The 20,775-nt window shown below is 31.4% G+C and overlaps 3 protein-coding genes across 17 annotated transcripts; 2 read left to right on the forward strand and 1 right to left on the reverse strand.

The window, feature by feature from the left end:
* Nucleotides 1-205: 205 nt before the first annotated feature.
* Nucleotides 206-3,567, forward strand: LOC117235170 (major facilitator superfamily domain-containing protein 6). Of its 2 annotated transcripts, none has more exons than XM_033496950.1 (10): nucleotides 206-746; nucleotides 955-1,066; nucleotides 1,142-1,497; nucleotides 1,588-1,737; nucleotides 1,799-2,075; nucleotides 2,135-2,328; nucleotides 2,459-2,781; nucleotides 2,849-3,024; nucleotides 3,102-3,269; nucleotides 3,382-3,567. In XM_033496950.1, exons 2-10 carry the CDS (start codon nucleotides 1,003-1,005, stop codon nucleotides 3,450-3,452), a joined length of 1,779 nt encoding a protein of 592 aa, XP_033352841.1. In that variant the 5' UTR covers nucleotides 206-746; nucleotides 955-1,002; the 3' UTR covers nucleotides 3,453-3,567. The 2 variants fall into 2 exon arrangements, with proteins under 2 accessions (XP_033352841.1, XP_033352842.1); XM_033496951.1 differs by having other exon boundaries at nucleotides 206-451.
* A 269-nt stretch (nucleotides 3,568-3,836) lies between these two features.
* On the reverse strand, nucleotides 3,837-8,885 carry LOC117235168 (hamartin). Of its 5 annotated transcripts, none has more exons than XM_033496943.1 (15): nucleotides 8,732-8,885; nucleotides 8,051-8,319; nucleotides 7,711-7,976; nucleotides 7,402-7,635; nucleotides 7,149-7,336; nucleotides 6,957-7,069; nucleotides 6,649-6,887; nucleotides 6,266-6,583; nucleotides 5,988-6,176; nucleotides 5,678-5,921; nucleotides 5,376-5,599; nucleotides 5,165-5,290; nucleotides 4,854-5,090; nucleotides 4,694-4,790; nucleotides 3,837-4,613 (listed from the first exon to the last, which is right to left on the reverse strand). In XM_033496943.1, exons 2-15 carry the CDS (start codon nucleotides 8,157-8,159, stop codon nucleotides 4,105-4,107), a joined length of 3,093 nt encoding a protein of 1,030 aa, XP_033352834.1. In that variant the 5' UTR covers nucleotides 8,160-8,319; nucleotides 8,732-8,885; the 3' UTR covers nucleotides 3,837-4,104. The 5 variants fall into 5 exon arrangements, with proteins under 5 accessions (XP_033352834.1, XP_033352835.1, XP_033352833.1 ...); XM_033496944.1 differs by having other exon boundaries at nucleotides 6,060-6,176; nucleotides 6,649-6,899; XM_033496942.1 differs by having other exon boundaries at nucleotides 6,649-6,899.
* Nucleotides 8,886-9,492: 607 nt separating this feature from the next.
* On the forward strand, nucleotides 9,493-19,528 carry LOC117235176 (ubiquitin carboxyl-terminal hydrolase 47). Of its 10 annotated transcripts, none has more exons than XM_033496964.1 (17): nucleotides 9,524-9,621; nucleotides 10,902-10,956; nucleotides 11,888-12,082; nucleotides 12,185-12,437; nucleotides 12,506-12,684; nucleotides 12,768-12,942; nucleotides 14,385-14,506; nucleotides 14,575-14,768; nucleotides 14,844-15,055; nucleotides 15,121-15,341; nucleotides 15,416-15,962; nucleotides 16,039-16,407; nucleotides 16,495-16,935; nucleotides 17,024-17,280; nucleotides 17,367-17,726; nucleotides 17,820-17,980; nucleotides 18,068-19,528. In XM_033496964.1, the coding sequence occupies exons 3-17, from the start codon at nucleotides 11,891-11,893 to the stop codon at nucleotides 18,216-18,218; spliced, it is 3,834 nt and encodes a 1,277-aa protein (XP_033352855.1). In that variant the 5' UTR covers nucleotides 9,524-9,621; nucleotides 10,902-10,956; nucleotides 11,888-11,890; the 3' UTR covers nucleotides 18,219-19,528. The 10 variants fall into 10 exon arrangements, with proteins under 10 accessions (XP_033352856.1, XP_033352855.1, XP_033352859.1 ...); XM_033496967.1 differs by lacking the exon at nucleotides 9,524-9,621 and adding an exon at nucleotides 10,318-10,442; XM_033496966.1 differs by lacking the exon at nucleotides 9,524-9,621 and adding an exon at nucleotides 10,324-10,511.
* The last annotated feature ends 1,247 nt before the right edge of the window (nucleotides 19,529-20,775 follow it).

Genomic DNA, 20,775 nt, shown 5'->3' on the forward strand with positions numbered 1-20,775 from the left:
ATTCTTGTAGCATTGTACAATTCGATAATATTCTATATCGGATACGTATTACATTATTATTGAAACTTATAATTTAAAAAATTGTGGATTACGATATGCAATATTTTTTATCAAATAAAAATATATAGTTACATAATTGTAACTATATATTGTGTCATATCTTTTAATCGATTATGTATAGTGTAGTAATAACAATTGATTTGAAATTGTTGAAATGGTAGTCGTTCTTATTACCAAGTTAACAAGTTTTGAAGATAACTAGTCTTCATTTTGAAATAAGCTCGATGCAATAATAGTCTCATGTGATTAATTCATGCTATAACACGTCGAAATCTACGATAAATTATAGAAACATTTATACAAATATTTAAACACACAATTATAGAAAATGATGTTAAGGAAAAGTTAATTGCGACTAGAGAGGACATTTTTTACAACCATAACGTACCAAGTTGGTAACAATAAGATTGTAATTATAGAAAAATCTTCCAAAAATATACAGATAATGAAACATAATAGCGCTCGAGGAATGCAAATATGATATCCACGAGTTCCACCTCCTGATATCTACATTTCATGATTTTGATAACAAAAATTGCACATGCAGCAAATGAGATTTACGTTTTCATAAAATGGCGATATGTTACAGGGCAAAGTGCACTTGTAGAAAAATCTAGACTGGTTTTAAAATAATATGAAAAGTCGTTATAGTAAACTATTACGTGAAGTTAAAATTTAGTATCAGTGTATGTTTCATTATTAACAGACATATTTTTCAATAGTTATGCTAATATCTTAACTTTAAAAACATTCTTGTGAAATTTCTCAGATTTCTGAATTAAACATTTGAATTAAGACAAAGTTGATAAAACCTGATGAACTTGGCATTAATTAATATCAATACATGTGTTATAATGTTGATGAATTAAAATAATTTTTTTAAATCGTTTGCAGATTGTAATTTCTGTTTTTAATTTATTGCATGGCATAAGTACTTCCAAAATGATGGAAAGCATAAATAAGGAATTGTTTCCAATAAAGACACATTATTTTTTATTCAATGCGGGTAAATAGATTATATTACAGATTAAATATCACATCTTGTAGAATATTATGTATAATTGCATTTTTTATTTTTCAGCTACTGGACCAATAGTACCATTCTTACCAACAATAGCAAAACAGTTAGGCTTTTCTCCTTTCTTAACTGGCACAATATACACGATATTACCAATTTCTGGTTTAGTAGCAAAACCTTTATTTGGAGCATTAGCTGACAAATTCAAAATTCATAAGATAGTGTTTTTAATATTTCAAGTTGTAGTTGCGATAGCCTTGTTTTCGATATATTTTATACCTGAAATAGACAATAGTGCAAATGTTGAACTTACTTGTAATAAAATAGCAACTATAGAGATGTGTTCAAAAAATGGATTTCCTGATAAAATTAAAAATGATGCGATAACAGAGATCATTCACTTAAATGTATCATGTCAGGTGTGATGTCCTTTTATCTTATTTTTCTACTATTATTACTACTATTATATTAGATGTGTTTAATTTATATTTTATGTGTTTTATTTTTAGATATCGTGCAAAGCCTCGAAAGAACTTTATCATGAAATGTGCTCAAATTGGAAAGTACCTCAATTCTGTGACTTAACAAATTCAAGCTCTATTTTAAATAATGACACATTTAATTCTACCGTAACATTTGACATATTTCATGACTTTTATGTAAGATATTTTGCACATTTCCTATATTTAAAGATAAACAGCTAAACTCTTTATTTTACAGCTAAAAAGATGCATGTATGTGCGTATTTTTACTGCCAAATTCTCAGATAATATACCATATACACCATTTTGTGGCAATTATGTAAAAACATCGTGCCTAGCTACATGTCATGATAATCCAACCTTTAATCAATTGTTGCATGAAGTTGATGCGCCTCAGAATTCCACAGAAAATTCAACATACCAGTTTCATGCATTTCTGTGGGCAACTATAATAAGTTGGATTGGAATGGCAGTTGTAGTTAGCATAGCTGATGTTATATGCTTTAATCTCCTTGGTTAGTACTATATATGTTAATTAAATATCTAGTATGCTTTTCATACTGATATGTTACAGGAAATGAGAGAAGAAAGGAATATGGAAAACAGAAGATGTGGGGCAGCATTGGTTTTGGCATATTTGGAATAAGTGCAGGATATTTGGTAGACTTATTTAGTGAAGGAAAGATTCAGAAAGATTATACTTGTATATTTTATATCATGTTGGTCATTATGATTTTTGATATTACTACGTCTGCAACTTTAAGAAAGGTAAAATTCTTTTACCATATATAATATTATGAGTAGAGAAAAATGTAGATAGTACAGAAGTTTGATACTTCTTGCTTATCAAAAGAATAAAAAAATTGCCAGGTAATGGGAGAAAGCAGTATCATTACAGAAAAATCCAGAACTCTCTGAGGATGAACCTTCAATATTATGGGAACTATTCACTATCCTTCGGGAGGGTAATGTGTTGTCATTTGGATGGTGGTGCATAGGTGCTGGAATGTGTACTAGCGTAGTGTGGAATTTTCTATTTTGGTATATTGAAGACCTAGCAAGTAGTTCACAAATAACACGGCTGAAAACTTTACAAGGGCTTTTGACTGGTGTACAGTGTTTTCTAGGAGAACTACCATTTAATTTTATCTCAGGAAATGTTTTGCGAAAATTAGGTCACATGAATGTTATGAGTTTAGTATTATTGATATATGCAATTAGGTAAATAATGAAATTTCTTGTAAATATATAATGTAGCTTCATATTACTAATTGTACTATTTTTTCAGGTTTATGGCATACAGTACTATATCAAACCCATGGTGGTTTTTAGTTATTGAAATACTTCATGGACCTACCTTAGGTCTTTGTTGGCCAACAATGGTATCATATGGTGATAAGGTAACACCACCTGGTACTAAAGCTACTATACAAGGATTTATTGGTGCTATATTCGAAGGAATTGGTTAGTAGTAGAAAATTAATTATAAAAACTAATGACTTTAAATAATTATTTTTTGTATGGTCATAATTATTTTTCAGGAGTATCAAGTGGCAGTTTAATATGTGGGTGGTTAATGAACACATATGGCGGTGTTATAGCGTTAAGAACATTTTCGGTAGGAGCGTTATTGTGGCTATCTTGCTTCTGGTTGATTCAATTGTTTTTACGAAAATTTAAAACATCGGCAGTACATTTGGGTCATAATCGTGAGTAACGATTATGTGGATACATAAATAACACTGATAAAAATAATTTTAAATACTTAAGAAATTTGTTTCAATTGAAGAAACATATCTTTTCTTTGTTAATCTTTTCCAGATTTGGTAAATTACGCTAATCCAGATGATGCCATTTTTATGTCCATGAGTCGCGAATTAGAAACTTATTAATAAAAGGCAAACGACAGTGTTCTTTTTAGAAATTCGGTATATTCATTGTTTGTTTATTTAGATATGATGATTTCGATTGAACGTAGTAAAAAATATACTTTTCTTATAATTATCAGACAGTTTAATTCTTAACACATTCGTGACTCATCTTTTTGATTAGCATTATATATTGATTATTCAGTATTATACTGTAGTTGTAAATCATATCATGTTCTGTAATGTATTCATTTTTCTTAGACTGAAGTAACATTTTTTTTTTAAATCCACCGATAAAATTTGTAAATAAAAATGATAAATAGAACATGTATCATCATATATATCAAACAGATATTGAAGGGAAGTAATACAAGGATGTGTTTAGTTGAGACATATAAAATTGCTCACAAAATATCTCAACCATTTATTCATTGCGAATTCATTTCTTCAGAGTGAAATTATATCATGCTAGTAATTTTATTAATTACCAGTATATTTTCAATTATTTATCGAAATCACGCGATAATAATATTTTTATGAATTCCGCATAATATGTCGATAAAAAGCTATAAATAACTTTCTTCTGATTCAATACCACGTCATTGGATAACAGTTGCACGCGTGCAGAACGGAATAGCTGCATACGAAAAGACTCGGTGGTCAAATTTGCGTAGCGTTAGTCTTGTTTAGGATTCCGTCTTTGCTGATTTTGACGAGATGGTGAAGTAGCCTGGCTTGGCACAGGTTCGACGATAGCTTGAAGATTAGGAATTTCGCCTGCGGTATCACAGCAGTCATTCATTATAATTCCAGTACCTGAATGAATAAAGGCAAGACTTCCCTCACTGGAAGAGGCTAAACTAGCCGACAATGGAGGTGATCTTTCTTTAGGCGATGCTGAAGAAGCTAAATTGTTTACAGTAGTATTACTACAAGTTGCTGCTTCTAATGTTCCATGAAGTTCAAGTATACGGCCTTCGAGAAGAAGGTTTATTTCAGCTTGTGCTTTATATTTTGACTCGACGGCTTCCAATTCAGCTTCGTGTTGATCTTTTGTTTCTTGTAAAAGCCGTTGCAGTTCTACAAGTTGCGCTTCTTTTCGTGCTTCTTTGTTTTCTAGTTCAGTTAAACGTATTTTCAAAGCTTCTACAAGAGATATTCGCGACTCCAACTGTCGTCGTAAATCTATGCGAACACCAATTTGTATTTTACATTATTTGTTTCAAATATGTTCTTATATTTGTGAATAATTGAAATCTGCTTACTAGTTAATTCTTCTGCGTATGATTTTTGTATTTGTGTTACTTCTTGTTTTGTCATTGGTGAAAGACCCCCTGTACTTTCTTGTAATTTTGTTTGTGCCTGTAGATATATCAAAATAAATTTAATATATCATGCGAAGATATATATAATTTTTAATAATACCTCTGCAAGTAAAAGAAATTTCTTCTGTACAGTATCAAGAGTACGTTCTAGCTCTTTACTGCGATTTGCAGCTTTTAAAGCTACTCTTAGTTGATGACCTGCATCGAACAGGGAAGCCTCCGTAGACTGAATTCGCTGTTCACAGTCTGCTACCTTTTTTTGTTCATTCTTTAGTTTGACTTCCACAGATTCAAGACGGTCCTTCAATATTTGATTCTGTCGTTGTTCTTCTACACACTATACGTTATTACTCGCATTACTATACAAATTTCTACTAGTAATACAATCAGTAGAATTTTCATAGACATTACCTTAGTTTGCCAGTGGTGTAATGCATCTTTATATTGATCTTCAGCTTGACAAGCTTCTCTCTTGTTACGTTCTAATTCAGTTTTTAAACTCTCTACTTCTTTTTCCATTATTTTTAAACGATCAGTCTATGTAATAAGAATTTCGTATTTAACAATAGAAAGAATTAAAAATATTACCGAACCTTACTTTGAACAAATAATGTCAACTGACCAAAGCATAATTATGTTCTTCTAACGCACGCGAATCCCTTAGTTTGCCAAGAAGCCGTCGATTACGTTCGGCATGTACTTCTCTACGTTGTCGTTCGAACTGTAGTTGCATTTGCATAAGCTGTAACAACTGACTCGCACATTCGACATCGAAAGTATCTTCTTCTGCTACTTCATCTTCCCCACCATTTTCTTTTCTTTGTTTCTGCTTAATTGCATTTGTCCCTTCGAAGAAAAAATACTTAATTCACAATTTTGTTGATTTACAATAAGACTTGTTATTAAACTTTACTTTTTACTAACTCATTTTTTCGCCAGAATAATTACTACCGTGCGTGCAAGTTTCAACATATCGATCAAGCATTGCAGTTGGTGATAATCTAAATTCGGTATCTTGTACAGAACGTTTTTGTAAATTCATTTGCGTCTTTTGTTCCAAAATTCCTAGCAATAAATCTTCATATGGAAGCAAATCGGATGTTTGGGTTGCTGTATCTTCCAGTTTTTTATGAACTTTGATATCAGGACAAGATTTGCTTTCTCGAATCTGTAAATGCATATATATTTTTATCATATTAAAATTTTTTTCTGCAACAAATATTGCATATCTTACTTTGTAAAGAGAATTCAAATTTAAATGTTGTGTTGAAGCTTGGCTTTGAGAATACAAACGTAGCTGATAAACCTTTTGAGACAAATCTGCAAAAGCATTTTGCATTTTTTCATTATGGTGTTCTTGTTGTTCGACTAATTTTGAACTTTCAAATTTTCCAGTAGTTTGAGAGCTTACAATTTCTAAAACCTACACAATGCAATTTTGTATAAACATATCGTACCAATATTCATTAATGCACAATATTCTTACATACAAAAGTACATAAAATACAGAACCTCTTGATCTTCTTGCCAAGAATCGTTTTTCCCATTTTGATTTGTGTTCATTTCTGGAAATCTTCCATCTTCATCAACGTTGATAGATGACTTGGTTTGACTAATGGCTTGTCTATCTGCGATGATTTTACTTAGCTTGTGCGAAAAAAATCCATGTGCATTATTTGTATCCCCACTTCCAATTATGGTGCCAGATACAGACGGATTTAAAGGGATTGGTGTGGATGGTCGTGAACTTGATCCTACTGTGCCATTACCAAATCCAGTAAGAGCACGAACTGCGCAAGAACCAGTAGGTTTCGGCATCTTTCGTAAATCCTATGTACACAATTTTAAATATTATCCGATTTAGTTTGTTCATTCTCGGAAGTTCTAAAGTATACCTTAACAGGAGTTGTTTCTGGAGTGGCTTCGACTGCAGCTTCTGGTGGAGACGTACCGCTTCTGTTATTGTTAGGTGTTGAAGGAGTAGACCGTTGTTCATGAGATGTAACTGGAAATTGCGGACTATGTGGCGGCACCGTCATACTTGGCGACCAAAACGTATCATCTTCACCATTACTGATTTCTGATGGTGCTATCCCTCCACTAATATTTATTGGAGTACATATAGAAGAGTAATCTAGAACATGTACTGATACTGTAAATATTTGTATATTCATAGGTATATATTATAATAAAACTCACAAACCTAAAGGTGGCGTAGAACGTGAATTCGTAGTACGTAATACTTCTTCTCGACATTTATCTAATGTAAAACGACCGCATTCTGCTATAACATCATGATGCTCCATCTTTTTCCATCTAAAAATAATGGACGAACGATAAATATAAAATCCTTTCTCTGAATTACGACTACTTTCATAATACGAAATATATCTACCTAGCAGCAGAAATCTCTGTATCTTTAGATGCAGTAACAAGTAAAGGGTGCATGCGCACAGAATCTAGCATTGGTCTAATTGTATGGATAAAAGTAGCAGGTTGATCTTGTTGTTGTTGTCTCAAATATGAAATGAAGTTGCAAGGATACATGGCATATAATCTGTGAAATAAATTATATAGTCCCACCTACAAGAAATTTAAGAAACATCAATAAACCTTCCTTACTTTTATAAATAAATACTAATACTTACTTGCAAATGTAATAAATATAAATGATTCTTATCTATTGTCCCTGTTATTGTTGTTGAAGTAAAACGCACAGGAGATGAAAATACGGATGATAACTGATGATAATAATAAGAGGCCAATCGACCAAATACTTCAAAAATTTCTGTGAGGTATGGCCCTAAAGCAGCAGGTAACATTGGTAATAACATCACCAAGAGAAGAAGCGCACTCATAAGAGATAATGTATTTGCTTCCATCTAAAAACAAGTTAACTCGAGAGTTATCATCAATTCAATATATTCTTTACTTATTTTGGAAAAATTGAATTCTACCTTAAGTAACCTAAGTAAATCTCGAAATAAGGTATGACTGGCAAGCTTGTATAACCAAGTTGGCTGACGACGGGCAATATGACCTAACAAAGTAAGGGTTTGAATTCTTTGGCTGCTACTTCCAGATTTGGAAAGAGCTTCCGACAAACGATCTAAGAGATGCTTGTCATGTGGATCACGAACACCAGCTAATACCTCAACAGCTCTTAAGGAATTTGTGGACAAATAATAATCAAAAAGACCATTTACCAACCAATTGTCTTTTGCTGAAAAATTTAAGAAATTATGAAAAACAAAAGGCAAGATTATTAGATATCTTACAATTCATGATCTTACTTACTAGATAAAAAAAGTTCATGGAATACTTTTTTTATTTCTTCTACCTCCGCAAGTTTGTTGGATTCCAATAAATTAAACAGATCAGCTATGCCTATTGAATTAATGTTCATCTTGATGATAGTTGATATTCCGGTATGGACAAATGATACTTATCCTAATCGTCTGATCATATAGTGGAAGTAGAAGTGACTTTATAAAATCTAATTTCATCCATCTGTCATTTGTTATGTAAAACTGGCTTCATTAGAAGCAGAAAAAATTTTGGAATACCTGTAACAGTAAGAGCGTAACATCTCAAAAGATTTATACAGAAGAAGAAATACAAAAAGGATAAAGTTCTTTTAATTTCAACTATCACGAACTGTCAATTTCATATATAAATCGGCATTTAGATTTTGATGCTATAATCCGGCATTGAAATAATCTTCAACGGTACGAATCTCTCGGTCGTTCAATGAAGAATTTCATATACGATATTTTTGTATTATCAATGAATATTTCATTCTGCATAAAAAAAAAAAATTTTGTCGGTTCGGTCCTATGATATTCATAAAAAGGTCATTCAGAACCATGTTTGCAAGAGAGAAATACTTTTTGTAAATACCACTTCAACTTTTTAATAATGCATCAAACCCTGGTTTCAATAATGATTATATTGACAAAAATTAACAAGTTAACTTACCCGAAATTCATCGAGTACTTCAAGCAATTTTACGAGTTCTATGGCGACTTGTACACCATCGCAGATATATCATAGACTGGTACGCATTGATATTGCTACAATATCAGCAGCGCTACGATCGCTCAACAATTCCATGTACGTTCCAAAAATTATTCAAATTTCAACAGTTTTCTTTCTAGTGGATCTTATAACAATCACCATAATTAAATGTTTACAGAGAGAACATTTTTTCTTTGGACTCTGAGAGAGGACACAAAGGGTCTTTATGCAATGTTCTCTTTCTATTCCTATATTGCTTTTTCTCTTTATATCTCTTTATATCTCTATGATCCCAATTCAATGAGTTTTAAAGTGTTTTAGAAATACAGTTGCCGATAAAAGTATTTGAACATGATTATAATAGAAAACTTATCATACAAAACTTTTATGATCTGTCCAAGGAACTTGATTGCTGAATTTGAAAACTTGATTGCTGCGGCTGTGATTAAATGCAGCAATCACAATCGTATAAACATTTATATGATCGTGGCAGCAATTAAGATTTGTTCACTGCCTCGTTTCGTTGAACAAATTATACAAGTATATATATACATTTTCAAATTTCTTTCAAACTTTACCAATGTAATCAACATTCTCGAGTTTCGTTACAGTGCTAATGAAATTTAAAACTAATTCGTATAACACATATAATACATATTAAATTTATAAGAGACAGACTCCCCAAATAAAGTTCTATAAAAATACATCAAATCGTTTATCTGCATTACATCTTTTCTATGCTTAAATGCTTTCGACTGGTATAATAGCATTATTACATGGCAGCACTAAACTTGTGTTGTGTAGAAAATATGGCGTAAAGTGAACGTCGCACATGTCTCTTAGTGATTTCGGTAAGAGTTTAAGTATTACACCGAAAAATTTCTCTATCGACATACAAGAATACTACATCGTTTATTCATCCATATGATAAAAGAACCTAAAAATGATTAACGAATTTGAAATGCGAGAGTCATTCAAGAGTAAGTCATTTTAAAAAGTTGAGATGAAACAAGAACAGAGGAGTATTTGGCAAATTATTTCATAAGATTTTTATTACGTTTATTCTTATTAGTGTCGGATTAGTAAACAAACTGGCGTCGCATCAATTGAATGTTTCCATTTCTTTTTAGGCTAACTAATATAATCCAACAGTCGTACGTATCGACAGGCAACAGTTTCGTTCGTCGTGTGATGAAAACGTTTGTACTCTTGTTCTAACCCTTAAAGATGGGTCATTTTGACCCGACGTTAAAAACCTATCTTTTCGAAAATAATGACGAGAAGATAACAAAATTTACATATATATCACATTCGAGCCTATGCTAAAAACCTATTTTTTTTTAAATAATATCACTAACAAAATGTATGTATTGAGTCATATTTGAGCTGATGCAAAAAATATTTTTCAAAAATAATGACAAAGAATAAGAAAATTTAGTGATGCATATACTGGATCATTTTTTATCCGCCTCCGGCGTTTTCAGAAGGTCCGGGCTCCGAGGGTTTTAACTCGGTTCCACTGGCACGAGAGCGCATTCCGATCTCCTGAGTTATTACGCAGCCGATTTTCGTTCGTCTAGCCAATCGCTTTTTCATCGCATAAACATTTCGTTTCAACCGCGCTAACACAGTCCTCTTCTCGTCTAATTGGCTCCACAACACAGTAACACCGGTAAAAGTGTGAAAAATTTTTGTCTGTGCTTGGCGTTTCGTGGATTCTTCGTATTGTGACTTGTTTACAGTATGTGTTGTTTTTATTAAAAGAAAATGAAGTACTGTTACATGACGATGTTTTAACACATTATTCGTATGAGATTAGCTAAGGATTAGGACATTAAATTTCGATCACGTATTCCTCATTAAAGAAAACGTTAGTTTTGTTGGTTTGAATAAAAGAAAAGAATGGTCGTCTTGTTTGTGTTTACAAAAAATGTAAGAAGAAGTGACTTTTATTGCTACTTTCAACGACTGTAACAATAAGAAGTTATTGGTGAAATGTAATTTAATACGATATATATTTTTATATGTACATATCTCAAGTTGAAAATGTTAGTTTTAAAAAATTTTTTTTTGAAATGTTGAGTTCGATGGAATGTTAATTGCAATTTTATATTGTTCTGAAATCTTTTAGATTGAAACAATAAAGAAGTATACGTGGACTGGACTCTTACGTATATATATTGCCAGTAAGTATTAAAAGTGAATGTAACTCTGCTGAGAGATATTATAAATATCAAGAATGACTTGTATTCATTGTAATTGTAGACTATTCTTTATATTTTATTACACTAACAAAAAATTATTATACCACATTGTGTTCATAAACTATCATTTGTATTTGTAGTAAAAAGTAATTTTTGCTTTTCTTAATTTTCCATTAGGAAATTAAGTCTAGTTTTTTTTTAAACTTAATATAACTCACTTTCATTTATTTGGCAGTTGTACAAAAAGAAAAGTGTAGAATAGGGAAGTGGCAATAGAGTGAGGAAGAAAGAGGGAAAGAGGGGGGAATTCTGATGTCGGAGAAGAGAGCCATTTTCCAAGTCTTCGTTTAGACATTCTAAATATAACTGGAGGCTCTATAGGCTTTCCTTACTGTGTCATACTGTGCAGAGTAGTATCTTACTGTGTTGCGTAGATCTCGCTCATTTTCTACCTTTAGTATGGCATAATGCCAATTTTATTTGTCTGAAAATTACTGATCCATTTGTAACATTATCTCTAAATATCATATTTGTTAATTAAAAGCGACTATTCCTTTTTTTTTCCATACATTTAGGGTAATACTTATTCAGTCTTTTTGTTGATTAATAATCTTGATATATGTTAAAAATGATATAAGTAAAGTATAATTAATTTATTGGAATTTTAATATTTTCATGCTATTCATATTGAAGTATTTCAATTAATGTATAATTTGTTTAAAAGTAATTTGTTTCTTTTCTAAGGAACAAATATTAATTAATGTTGTGTAAGCTAAAATGATATTAAATTACATAATTTTTTTAGAATCTATATAAGGTACTATATTGTGTCTTCTTTGATATCTAATATGTATTATTTTTAGACAGAAATTTCATTCAAATATTGTATGTTGTATCTAATTTTTTATTATAGACCATGGTTTGTAGAGCTGGTCAAATATGTTTCATTCAGTGCAATCTACCCGGAGTTAAAAATAAAATCTTTACTACTGACAGACTTCTGCTTCATGAATCTACCCGTGGTGAGGATCTTTATGTTTATATTGGAGAGCAGTGTCAAATACAACCAGACAGTTTTAAGTTGTATTTAGTATCAGGTGGAAAATTGGTTAGTAATTATATTTCTTTTTGTTCTATTGTTAGTACAATCGTTTATCAATGATTTAATGTTTTGCTCATGTAGAAGTTAAAGTTGTTTTATTGCCATTAGATCGATTTATCAGAAAAGAAAGATAAAACAATGTCAGAAATTGGTGTGGATTTTTCTTTTGATCGAGAATCATCAACTGAGCATAAGCACACACTTGTAGTTATGGATCCAGCAGATATTTTGATGCAGAAGCAATTTCGCCAACAGACTGCATATAATGCATATAATCCTCCACCACCATCTCCTAATCATTCGTCAGTGTGGGGTGAAGATAATAATATTGATTTTAAAAGCCTTATTAAGTCTGAAACAAGTATGTAATATTTATTTTATATTTTTGTAATAAGATGTGTATTATCATTAATTGTTTATTTTTTAAAGGCTATGTCGGTTTAGTCAATCAAGCAATGACATGTTACTTAAATAGTCTATTACAAGCTTTATATATGACTCCTGAGTTTCGGAATGCATTGTATAATTGGGAATATGTAGAAGGATCAGAAAAAGATGAAGCTAATAGTATTCCATATCAACTACAGAAATTATTTTTAAATTTACAGGTATTAATATTATCTACAGATATCTATAAGATTAATAAATGTATGGTTGTTGCGAAATATTTAATAAATATGCACGTTTATAGACATCAACGAAATCAGCAGTGGAAACTACAGCACTAACAAAAAGTTTTGGTTGGGATTCTACAGAAGCTTGGCAACAACATGATATTCAAGAACTATGTAGAGTTATGTTTGATGCTTTAGAACAAAAATTTAAAAATACGGAACAAGCTGATTTAATAAACAGACTTTATGAAGGTATATATTTATCCAAATGGTATATATATGTCGGAGATGAAAGGACATCGAAGCCTCCCCTTTGGAACTTCGGGATAATCCCCTAACACCATAATCTAAATTCTATCATAGGCATAATTAAACAATTGTCGTCTTTCGATCCGATTGTATTTGTTCGAGATTTGTGATAATGAGCTTGGGCTCGAGGCGACAGCCAGTCGCCGAACGTAGCCACGGTCACGGGATGAACGCTTTGTCTAAGAAAGGTACGGAGTAATTCTATAGCTCTCCTTAAAAGAAATATTTGTAGAGGCACGCGACCGTAAACATTCCAATGGTTTCTGTCCCGTGGCTCACCACACGCAGATCCTATTCTTCGGGTATGATGGTTATCAGATGCCGACGTGTCTCCACAGTACGTGATCAGCTAGCCCAAGGGCCGTTATAAACACTAAGATCTAGTTACCTAAAGTCCTTCAAACAGACAAACAGTCTTTGTCTCAACTACGGGAAAATAGGAGAGACCTATTTTTCAATGAACGGCATCTCCCATTAGCAACTTCCCCTCGAGGGCGGCTAGCGTCTTTTTCTAACCACCGATATGGAGATTGACCAATTGGCAGCAACGCCAATTTCCCTCGCCTTCTGAACGAAGGCTATCCTCAACGAATCCGATGATCTCGTGTCCTTAGACACACCCCATCATAGTTTTCCTCCACAGCATCATCGCGACGGAAAGTCATTCTCTCGTGAGGTCGTATTAGCGAGTGACTTAGTGTCTGTACCCCTCGGTGAATATTTCACGTTTTAACAAAGAGTCCGACTTAAATATTGTGAGCATGTTCATCTATCATCCCGTTGACCGCGGATTCGTTGTTGAACCTAGGATCATTGTCACTAGTTTCTCGAGTATCTAATTACCATGGTTACTTGTCCAATTCTATAATAATCGTATTTGCACTAGTCAATGTCTTCTCTATTGCATAACGACAATGTGTAATTCGAACAAAGATTCGTTTCATGCCCCTAACTCTAATTCTAATGTAAACCCGACATATATATCTGAAAATATGGTATATACAGGGTGGTTGGTAACTGGTGGTACAAGCGGAAAGGGGGTGATTCTACGCGAAAAAAGAAGTCGAAAATATAGAATAAAAATTTTTCGTTTTAGGCTTTGTTTTCGAGAAAATCGACTTTGAATTTTCGCTCGGTACGCATGCGGTACGTTATAACAGATCTCACTGTAGATCGTTGTCTCGATGGAAAAATTAAAAAAAAAAAAAAAAATTAAGAAAGATTTTTATTCTATATTTTTGGCTTCTTTTTTCGTGTAGAATCACCCCCTTTCTGCTTGTACCACCAGTTACCAACCACCCTGTATATTTGACTATAGAATATATATATCTGAAACATCTAGATATATCAGAAGTGAGTTTCTAATTTGATTTTTATATTGTTAGGAAAGATGATTGATTATGTTAAATGTCTTGAGTGTGGTACTGAAAAATCTAGAGAAGACACTTTTCTTGATATACCATTACCAGTAAGACCTTTTGGTAGTAATGTGGCATACACAAGTGTGGTAAGTATATATAATGTTATATTTTAATATATGAATTAAATTTATATAAAAATTTATTTTTGTAATAGGAAGAAGCTTTAAGAGCATTTGTTCAACATGAAATTTTAGAAGGGAGCAATCAGTATCATTGCGAAAAATGTAATAAAAAATGTGATGCTCATAAAGGATTAAAATTTACAAAATTTCCCTATCTTCTGACACTTCACCTTAAACGATTCGATTTTGATTTCAAAACCTTTCATAGAATAAAACTTAATGATAAGTGAGTGCATATAAGTTGTCCTTGTTAATCATTTTTTATCAGTCTTATACTTTCATACTAAACTTTTAATTTTAGGGTTACTTTTCCAGATACATTAAATCTAAATTCTTTTATTGCTTCTATGCCAAATCAAGAATCTCCGAGTACTGATGAAAATATTAGTTTAGCGAAATGCGACGATAACTCTATAACAGATAGCGGCACATTAGATGATGATTGTCCTCCCTGTGAAAACAGTCTTCCTAATAGTAATCATTCAACAAATCATGACCAAGATGATGATGAAGGTATATTGATTCCATAAATTATATGCATTCCATAATTAATACCTATTCAAGTAGTTTATTTTTAGGTATAGATATGAGTAATGGACCTTCAACATCAAATTGTACTGTGCATAATCATGAAAACGAAAAAAATCGTAGCAGTAATGCAGCAAAAGGACCTTACAATTATGAATTGTTCTCAATTATGATTCATAGCGGTAGTGCTAGTGGTGGTCATTATTATGCTTATATAAAAGATTTTAGAACAAACGAATGGTTTTGTTTCAATGATCAAAGCGTAACACAGGTATTTGCAAATGTTTATTTTATATTATATAATACTTTCAGAAAGGAGTATTAAAATGTCTGATTATATTACAGATAACTCATGACGATATTCAGAAAACGTATGGTGGTGGTTCAACCAGGTCATATTTTACTGGAGCTTATAGTAGTACTAATGCATACATGCTCATGTATAGACAAATTGATTCTGCTCGCAATGCTTTGCCCATACAAGTGCAAGATTTTCCAAAACATATACAGGAATTGTTGAAAAAGATGAAAGAAAATGAAGATAACGACAGGGAGAGTCGTGAAAAAGATCTTGCAACACCTAAGGTGAAAGTATATTGTCAACATCCTACAGAAGATAAGAAACTGAATTTTAGACTTCCCTTTTCGCCTAATGTTACATGGGCTCAAACGACAAAGATTGTTTATAAGAATTTTGGCTTGGAAGGAATGGTGAGCTTAAATCAATGTCGTTTAGTTGTTTACGATCACAATAATGAGTTAATCGTGGCTAGTTACGAAGGTAGAGAACATGAAACGTTTGCAAGTATTTGGGGTAATCGAGTGAATCGGTATAGTTTATTATTAGAAATACGTGATAAAGATCAAAAATTCGAGCCACACCTACGAGGTGGTATGTATTTATTTACGCATATGTATATATACCTTTTTAGTAGAAAGAAAAATAATGTTTTTCTGTTATTTGATAGGTATTGTAACTAAAGTGTACGTCGTCGACGTATCTAGAAAGAAGCTTATTGAAGGACCATTAAATGTACGAGGTTTATTTACACAAACAGTGAGAGAATATAAGCAGGTGGTAGGAAAATTTATTAATATGGATCCGGGCGACATGAAAATAGTTTTACGAAAACACGGAACAGATGCGATACTCGTACAGAATGACGACGCTATATTAGCAGTTGCAGACTTTTGTAATTTAATTAAAGTCTTTGTATGTACGAATGCCGATGCCGAGTGTAATAAATCTTACTTTGAAACAACAATATGTGGTATTGCTGAACAGTTAGAAAACATTATAACACTACGTATAAAGTTACCTCCTAATTCAAGCAAAGGTAAGACGATTATTATATTTAATTATGAAACTAACATAATATTTCCTAAAATTATAGTTATATAATATTATATTTTGTTGAATGCAGAAATATTGGAAGAATTAAATATTCCAATGTTAGACGAAGTGAATAAAGACAAAGAAAAACCTGTGACTGATAGTCCATCCAAAGTAAGCGTTCCTGAACCGCATCGAGATGCTAGTACAAAATGCAATGAGACTTCAAAAAGTGGAAAGCTTGTTGAAGATACTTCAGTAAGAAATGCGAGCCCACAATTGGTAGAGGGTGAGGAATGGCATACTCCTGAACAAAGTAATAGCGAAGATAGTAGTCTCAGTGATAGTGACAAAACTTTAGTTGGAGATGCTCCAGGAGACGAGGACTTTCAATTACCTTACCTTCCATCAAGTACAAGTAATCGCGCCATTAAAATGTTAAACCAAGTTGGACTCGAAAACTGGGATAATATCATCGATGATTCAGAATATTATTTCAAAGCCACCCCATATACAAATCATAATGAGAAATGTATGTATCTTAAACTTGTTTTATAAAATATTTGAAATATAGGGAAATATATAGGGAAGATATTTAATGATGATTATTTTGATCACAGTTTTGAAAGTATTAGTGGATAAAAGAATGATATTCAATACTTTGAAGAAAAACTTAGAGCCGTACGTTGGTGTACCTGCAGAATATTTTAAAATTTGTCGTTATTTTGATGAATGTGGTGAGTCAGAATGTAGCTGTTTACTTAGTCAACTTGTTTCTTATGAAGACGGAGAGAAACTTTGGATAGAAATAGGACGGGCTTTACGTAATGGTGAATTTACAGTAAAATTACATCAATTTTTCCTTGATTCGGCTAAGGTACGAATACGCAAATTATTAAGATCTTTTATAAAAATTATTTATTTTTTACCATAAATGATGTTTCTTTTCGATACTTTTTACAGAGCAAATTTTTGTTCGAATGGATAGTCTCGGAAGACATGACTGTTGGGCAGGCGAAAAAAGAGATTCTTGCAGAAATGAAAAGAAGATATAATATAGAAATACCATACGAAAGATGTCGATTAAGGGAAAAGTGTTTTGTGTTACCTTCAAAAGTTCTTTTAGATCATCAAAAGTTTAAAGATTTCCAATATTATTCTCAATTTGAAATGATTGTACAAGAGTTACCTGATAAAGATCCAGTTACCAATAGCAATCAAGTCATTGTTTTTGTCCGACGCTGGTATCCTATAAAATTTCACATTGGTCCACCACAAGAAATCGTATTAGATGAAACGACCTTGAAAGAAATGATGAAAAAAGTAAGTGAACTGAATATCTTGTACATTTCCTAATTACAAAAAACTAATTGGTAATTGAATTTAATAAAATGACTATATTGAATTTTGATTTAGTTATCTTTAATATCGGATATACCTGAAGAATATATAAATATAATAAGAGGGAAAGGTTCAGTACATATGCCTATTGTACGAATTGAGAATGAGGAAGACTGGATTGGATTAACAACTCTTGTTGAATTTAATGTTGAAGATGGTGCTGTGTTCTTATATAGGTATGCATGAAATAATTAAGTTGGTATACACTAAAAGATTACAATGAGATGTCAGAATATTTGATTCGTAAAATTTATGTCTAACAGAGATAGCAGGGAAACTTCACATCCATTAACCCAAGAAGAGTACGATGAAATCGCAATTCGAGAAGTATCACCTTCTTTACCACTCTCTTCCGCGTCACGTTGTAATGCGCGTAAAGAGAAAGCGCTTAGAATATATTTGGACGGTGAATGATCCTCCATTGAATATACGTTTAATAACACTGAAAAACAATTGTTAAATAGGCATGTGTGGGAGCATGAAACGTTTGCGTACAAAGTGATTAAATCGTGTCAGGTATTTGTGGAATTAAGTACTCAACAATTACAAAATATTCTGTGCTTCAGTAAGTCTTCAATATTTCAAAGCTTCCGCATCTCTAAAGCCTTTTGGCTCTTGGAATCGATCGGATTCGTAAAATTCTTTGACTTTGTGAAACACTACGCGTTACCAAGGGATTTCAGACCTCAATTATCTCGTTTCGTTTTAATGTGTTTCGAGATCATAAGGATCATGATACTCCCAATAACGTACGGATTACTGACTTATAGAATCTCATTCAAGAGCACAAATACTGATGAAAATAATGCAAGTGCTGACTAAGAATGAATTATAAGAAAGAAAGAAAGGGGGGGGGGGGGAATTGAATTGCTTGGTGATAATCCGAATTTACACTATGAACTTCTTACAATATGTGTGTGTGTAACTGACGTACATATAATTGGAGTTCCTGCAGCTACATTATTTTCACAAATTCCTTGATATATTTCTTAATCCTAAGAATTTTGATATCTTCACATATCTGTATCAAAACGTTTTAGCTAATCGTCTTGTTTAAAGATGTTATAGATTTTTAATGTCGAAATGCAGCACAGAGTATATTCATTTGTTGATAAAAAAAAGAGAAAAAAACATTTATCTGACACAACAATAATTAACCCTTTTAATGCCAGTATAGGTTAAATCGCATTCTTATAATATAATAATATCATAAGTCCTGAGTTCAATCATTTAATTTGGTAGTTGTAGCGCTTGGATTTCGTTAGAAATTACTACTTCGAAACAACATTATGCATGCTATTGTTTTGAATGAATCAGCAGATACGTTTTATGAGATTTATTGATAATTGGTAATAGAATTTTACATTTCATAATACTTATTATTTACACATAGATTTGACGCTATTACTATCAAGTTAAAAAAAGATTTATCAATATGAACATAGAGATCAATTTTGGCCAGGCATGTTATCCTATACAGTCTATTTTAATTTATTTAATTATGTATGTTTATCATTCATTACACGTTATTGGTACATGGAAATTTGTACCACTAGGAAAAAACCAAAAAAGAACATTTAGCCATTTTTTGGCAATTGCTGCTATTTCCTACGAATCGAGTTTTGAATATAATGAAAATAAAAGATTTTCTCTTGGAAGGAAGTTCACCAAATTTACATTTTGTAGACTAATGCTTGTAAATAATAAAACTTATGAATCAAATATTGATATCTTTCTTCATATCAATATCACCATACATAAACAGAAATATATAAATATATATATAAATATATACATATAAAAAATATGTTTTGTATTAAAATGTATGATAATGCAATGCATATACATAGCACATCATCCTTTTTGCATTTATCACCAGTTCAACTTGGCATTTTTTTGCTAATTCCACACTATTAGAAAATTTTTGGTGCTGAAAGGGTTAAATACAAAGTTGTTGTTACTCCCTGTCACTATTAGAACGTTTTGATAGACTGTCTAAGACTTATCTATATTATTTCTTTGCAATTGTTTCACCATACGAAGTGAGTGCATTGAATTACTTAATCAACAATCGAGAGATACTGAAAATTCTATAAATTAAAAAAAAGGAGGAATTTATATAGTATAGATATGTATTACCTTTGAAATATACTGATATCGATTGTTGTATGACAATTTTACAATGCTCTCACAATTTTCAACGTATAGCTGTAATTTATATTTATGATATATTTGTTACATGAAAGCCTAGTTCAAATCGTTCGTGTATGGTCATACGATAACTTGTTATAAACATGACAATCTAGATGTTTATAGAGTAATTAAAACACAAACAAAAAAAGTTGTAAGTTCAATGCTATGAAAATCTTGTTGATGGATATCATTATAATAATTGAAGAATTTATCTATTTCTTATTAATTGTATTTCAATTTATTAAATTTAAGATAATTTATCATTTCATTATAAACATTTAAGATTTTAGTAATTTTAGTAAGGCAATTGTATTTATCGATATCTATAAGAAAGGAAGAAATGATAAATATTATTTCTTTCCTATCATATCATGTAAAGAAATTTTAAACAGTAGGAAATTGGAAAAGTTGAAAATGGAAATTAATTAAAAAACCTAAACTTAAAAAATTATCTTTCATATAGTTTTATAGTTTTTTGTTTAATAATTGATTACATGTTTGTCATTACTACTTAATATACTCTAGTTTTATATTATCTCGCATCTATAATTATTTGTAATTTAACGAACTAGGCTTTGGTATTGTTTAATGATTGTTTTTGTAATTACCAAATATTGAAACAGTGTCCTTTGTGCATAATAGTGGGTATGTGCGAATAATAAATTTGGAAATTTATAAAATTGCTGGGAAATTTTTGAAAAAGAACTTATGCATTCTCTGCAATCCTTAAACTGATATTTTTATATTTATTTGTACCAATTTAACGAATCGTTTGTAA

Source organism: Bombus vosnesenskii, unplaced genomic scaffold, assembly GCF_011952255.1.
Source record: "Bombus vosnesenskii isolate JDL3184/JDL3185 unplaced genomic scaffold, Bvos_JDL3184-5_v1.1 scf7180000013314, whole genome shotgun sequence".
Lineage (NCBI taxonomy): Eukaryota > Metazoa > Arthropoda > Insecta > Hymenoptera > Apidae > Bombus > Bombus vosnesenskii.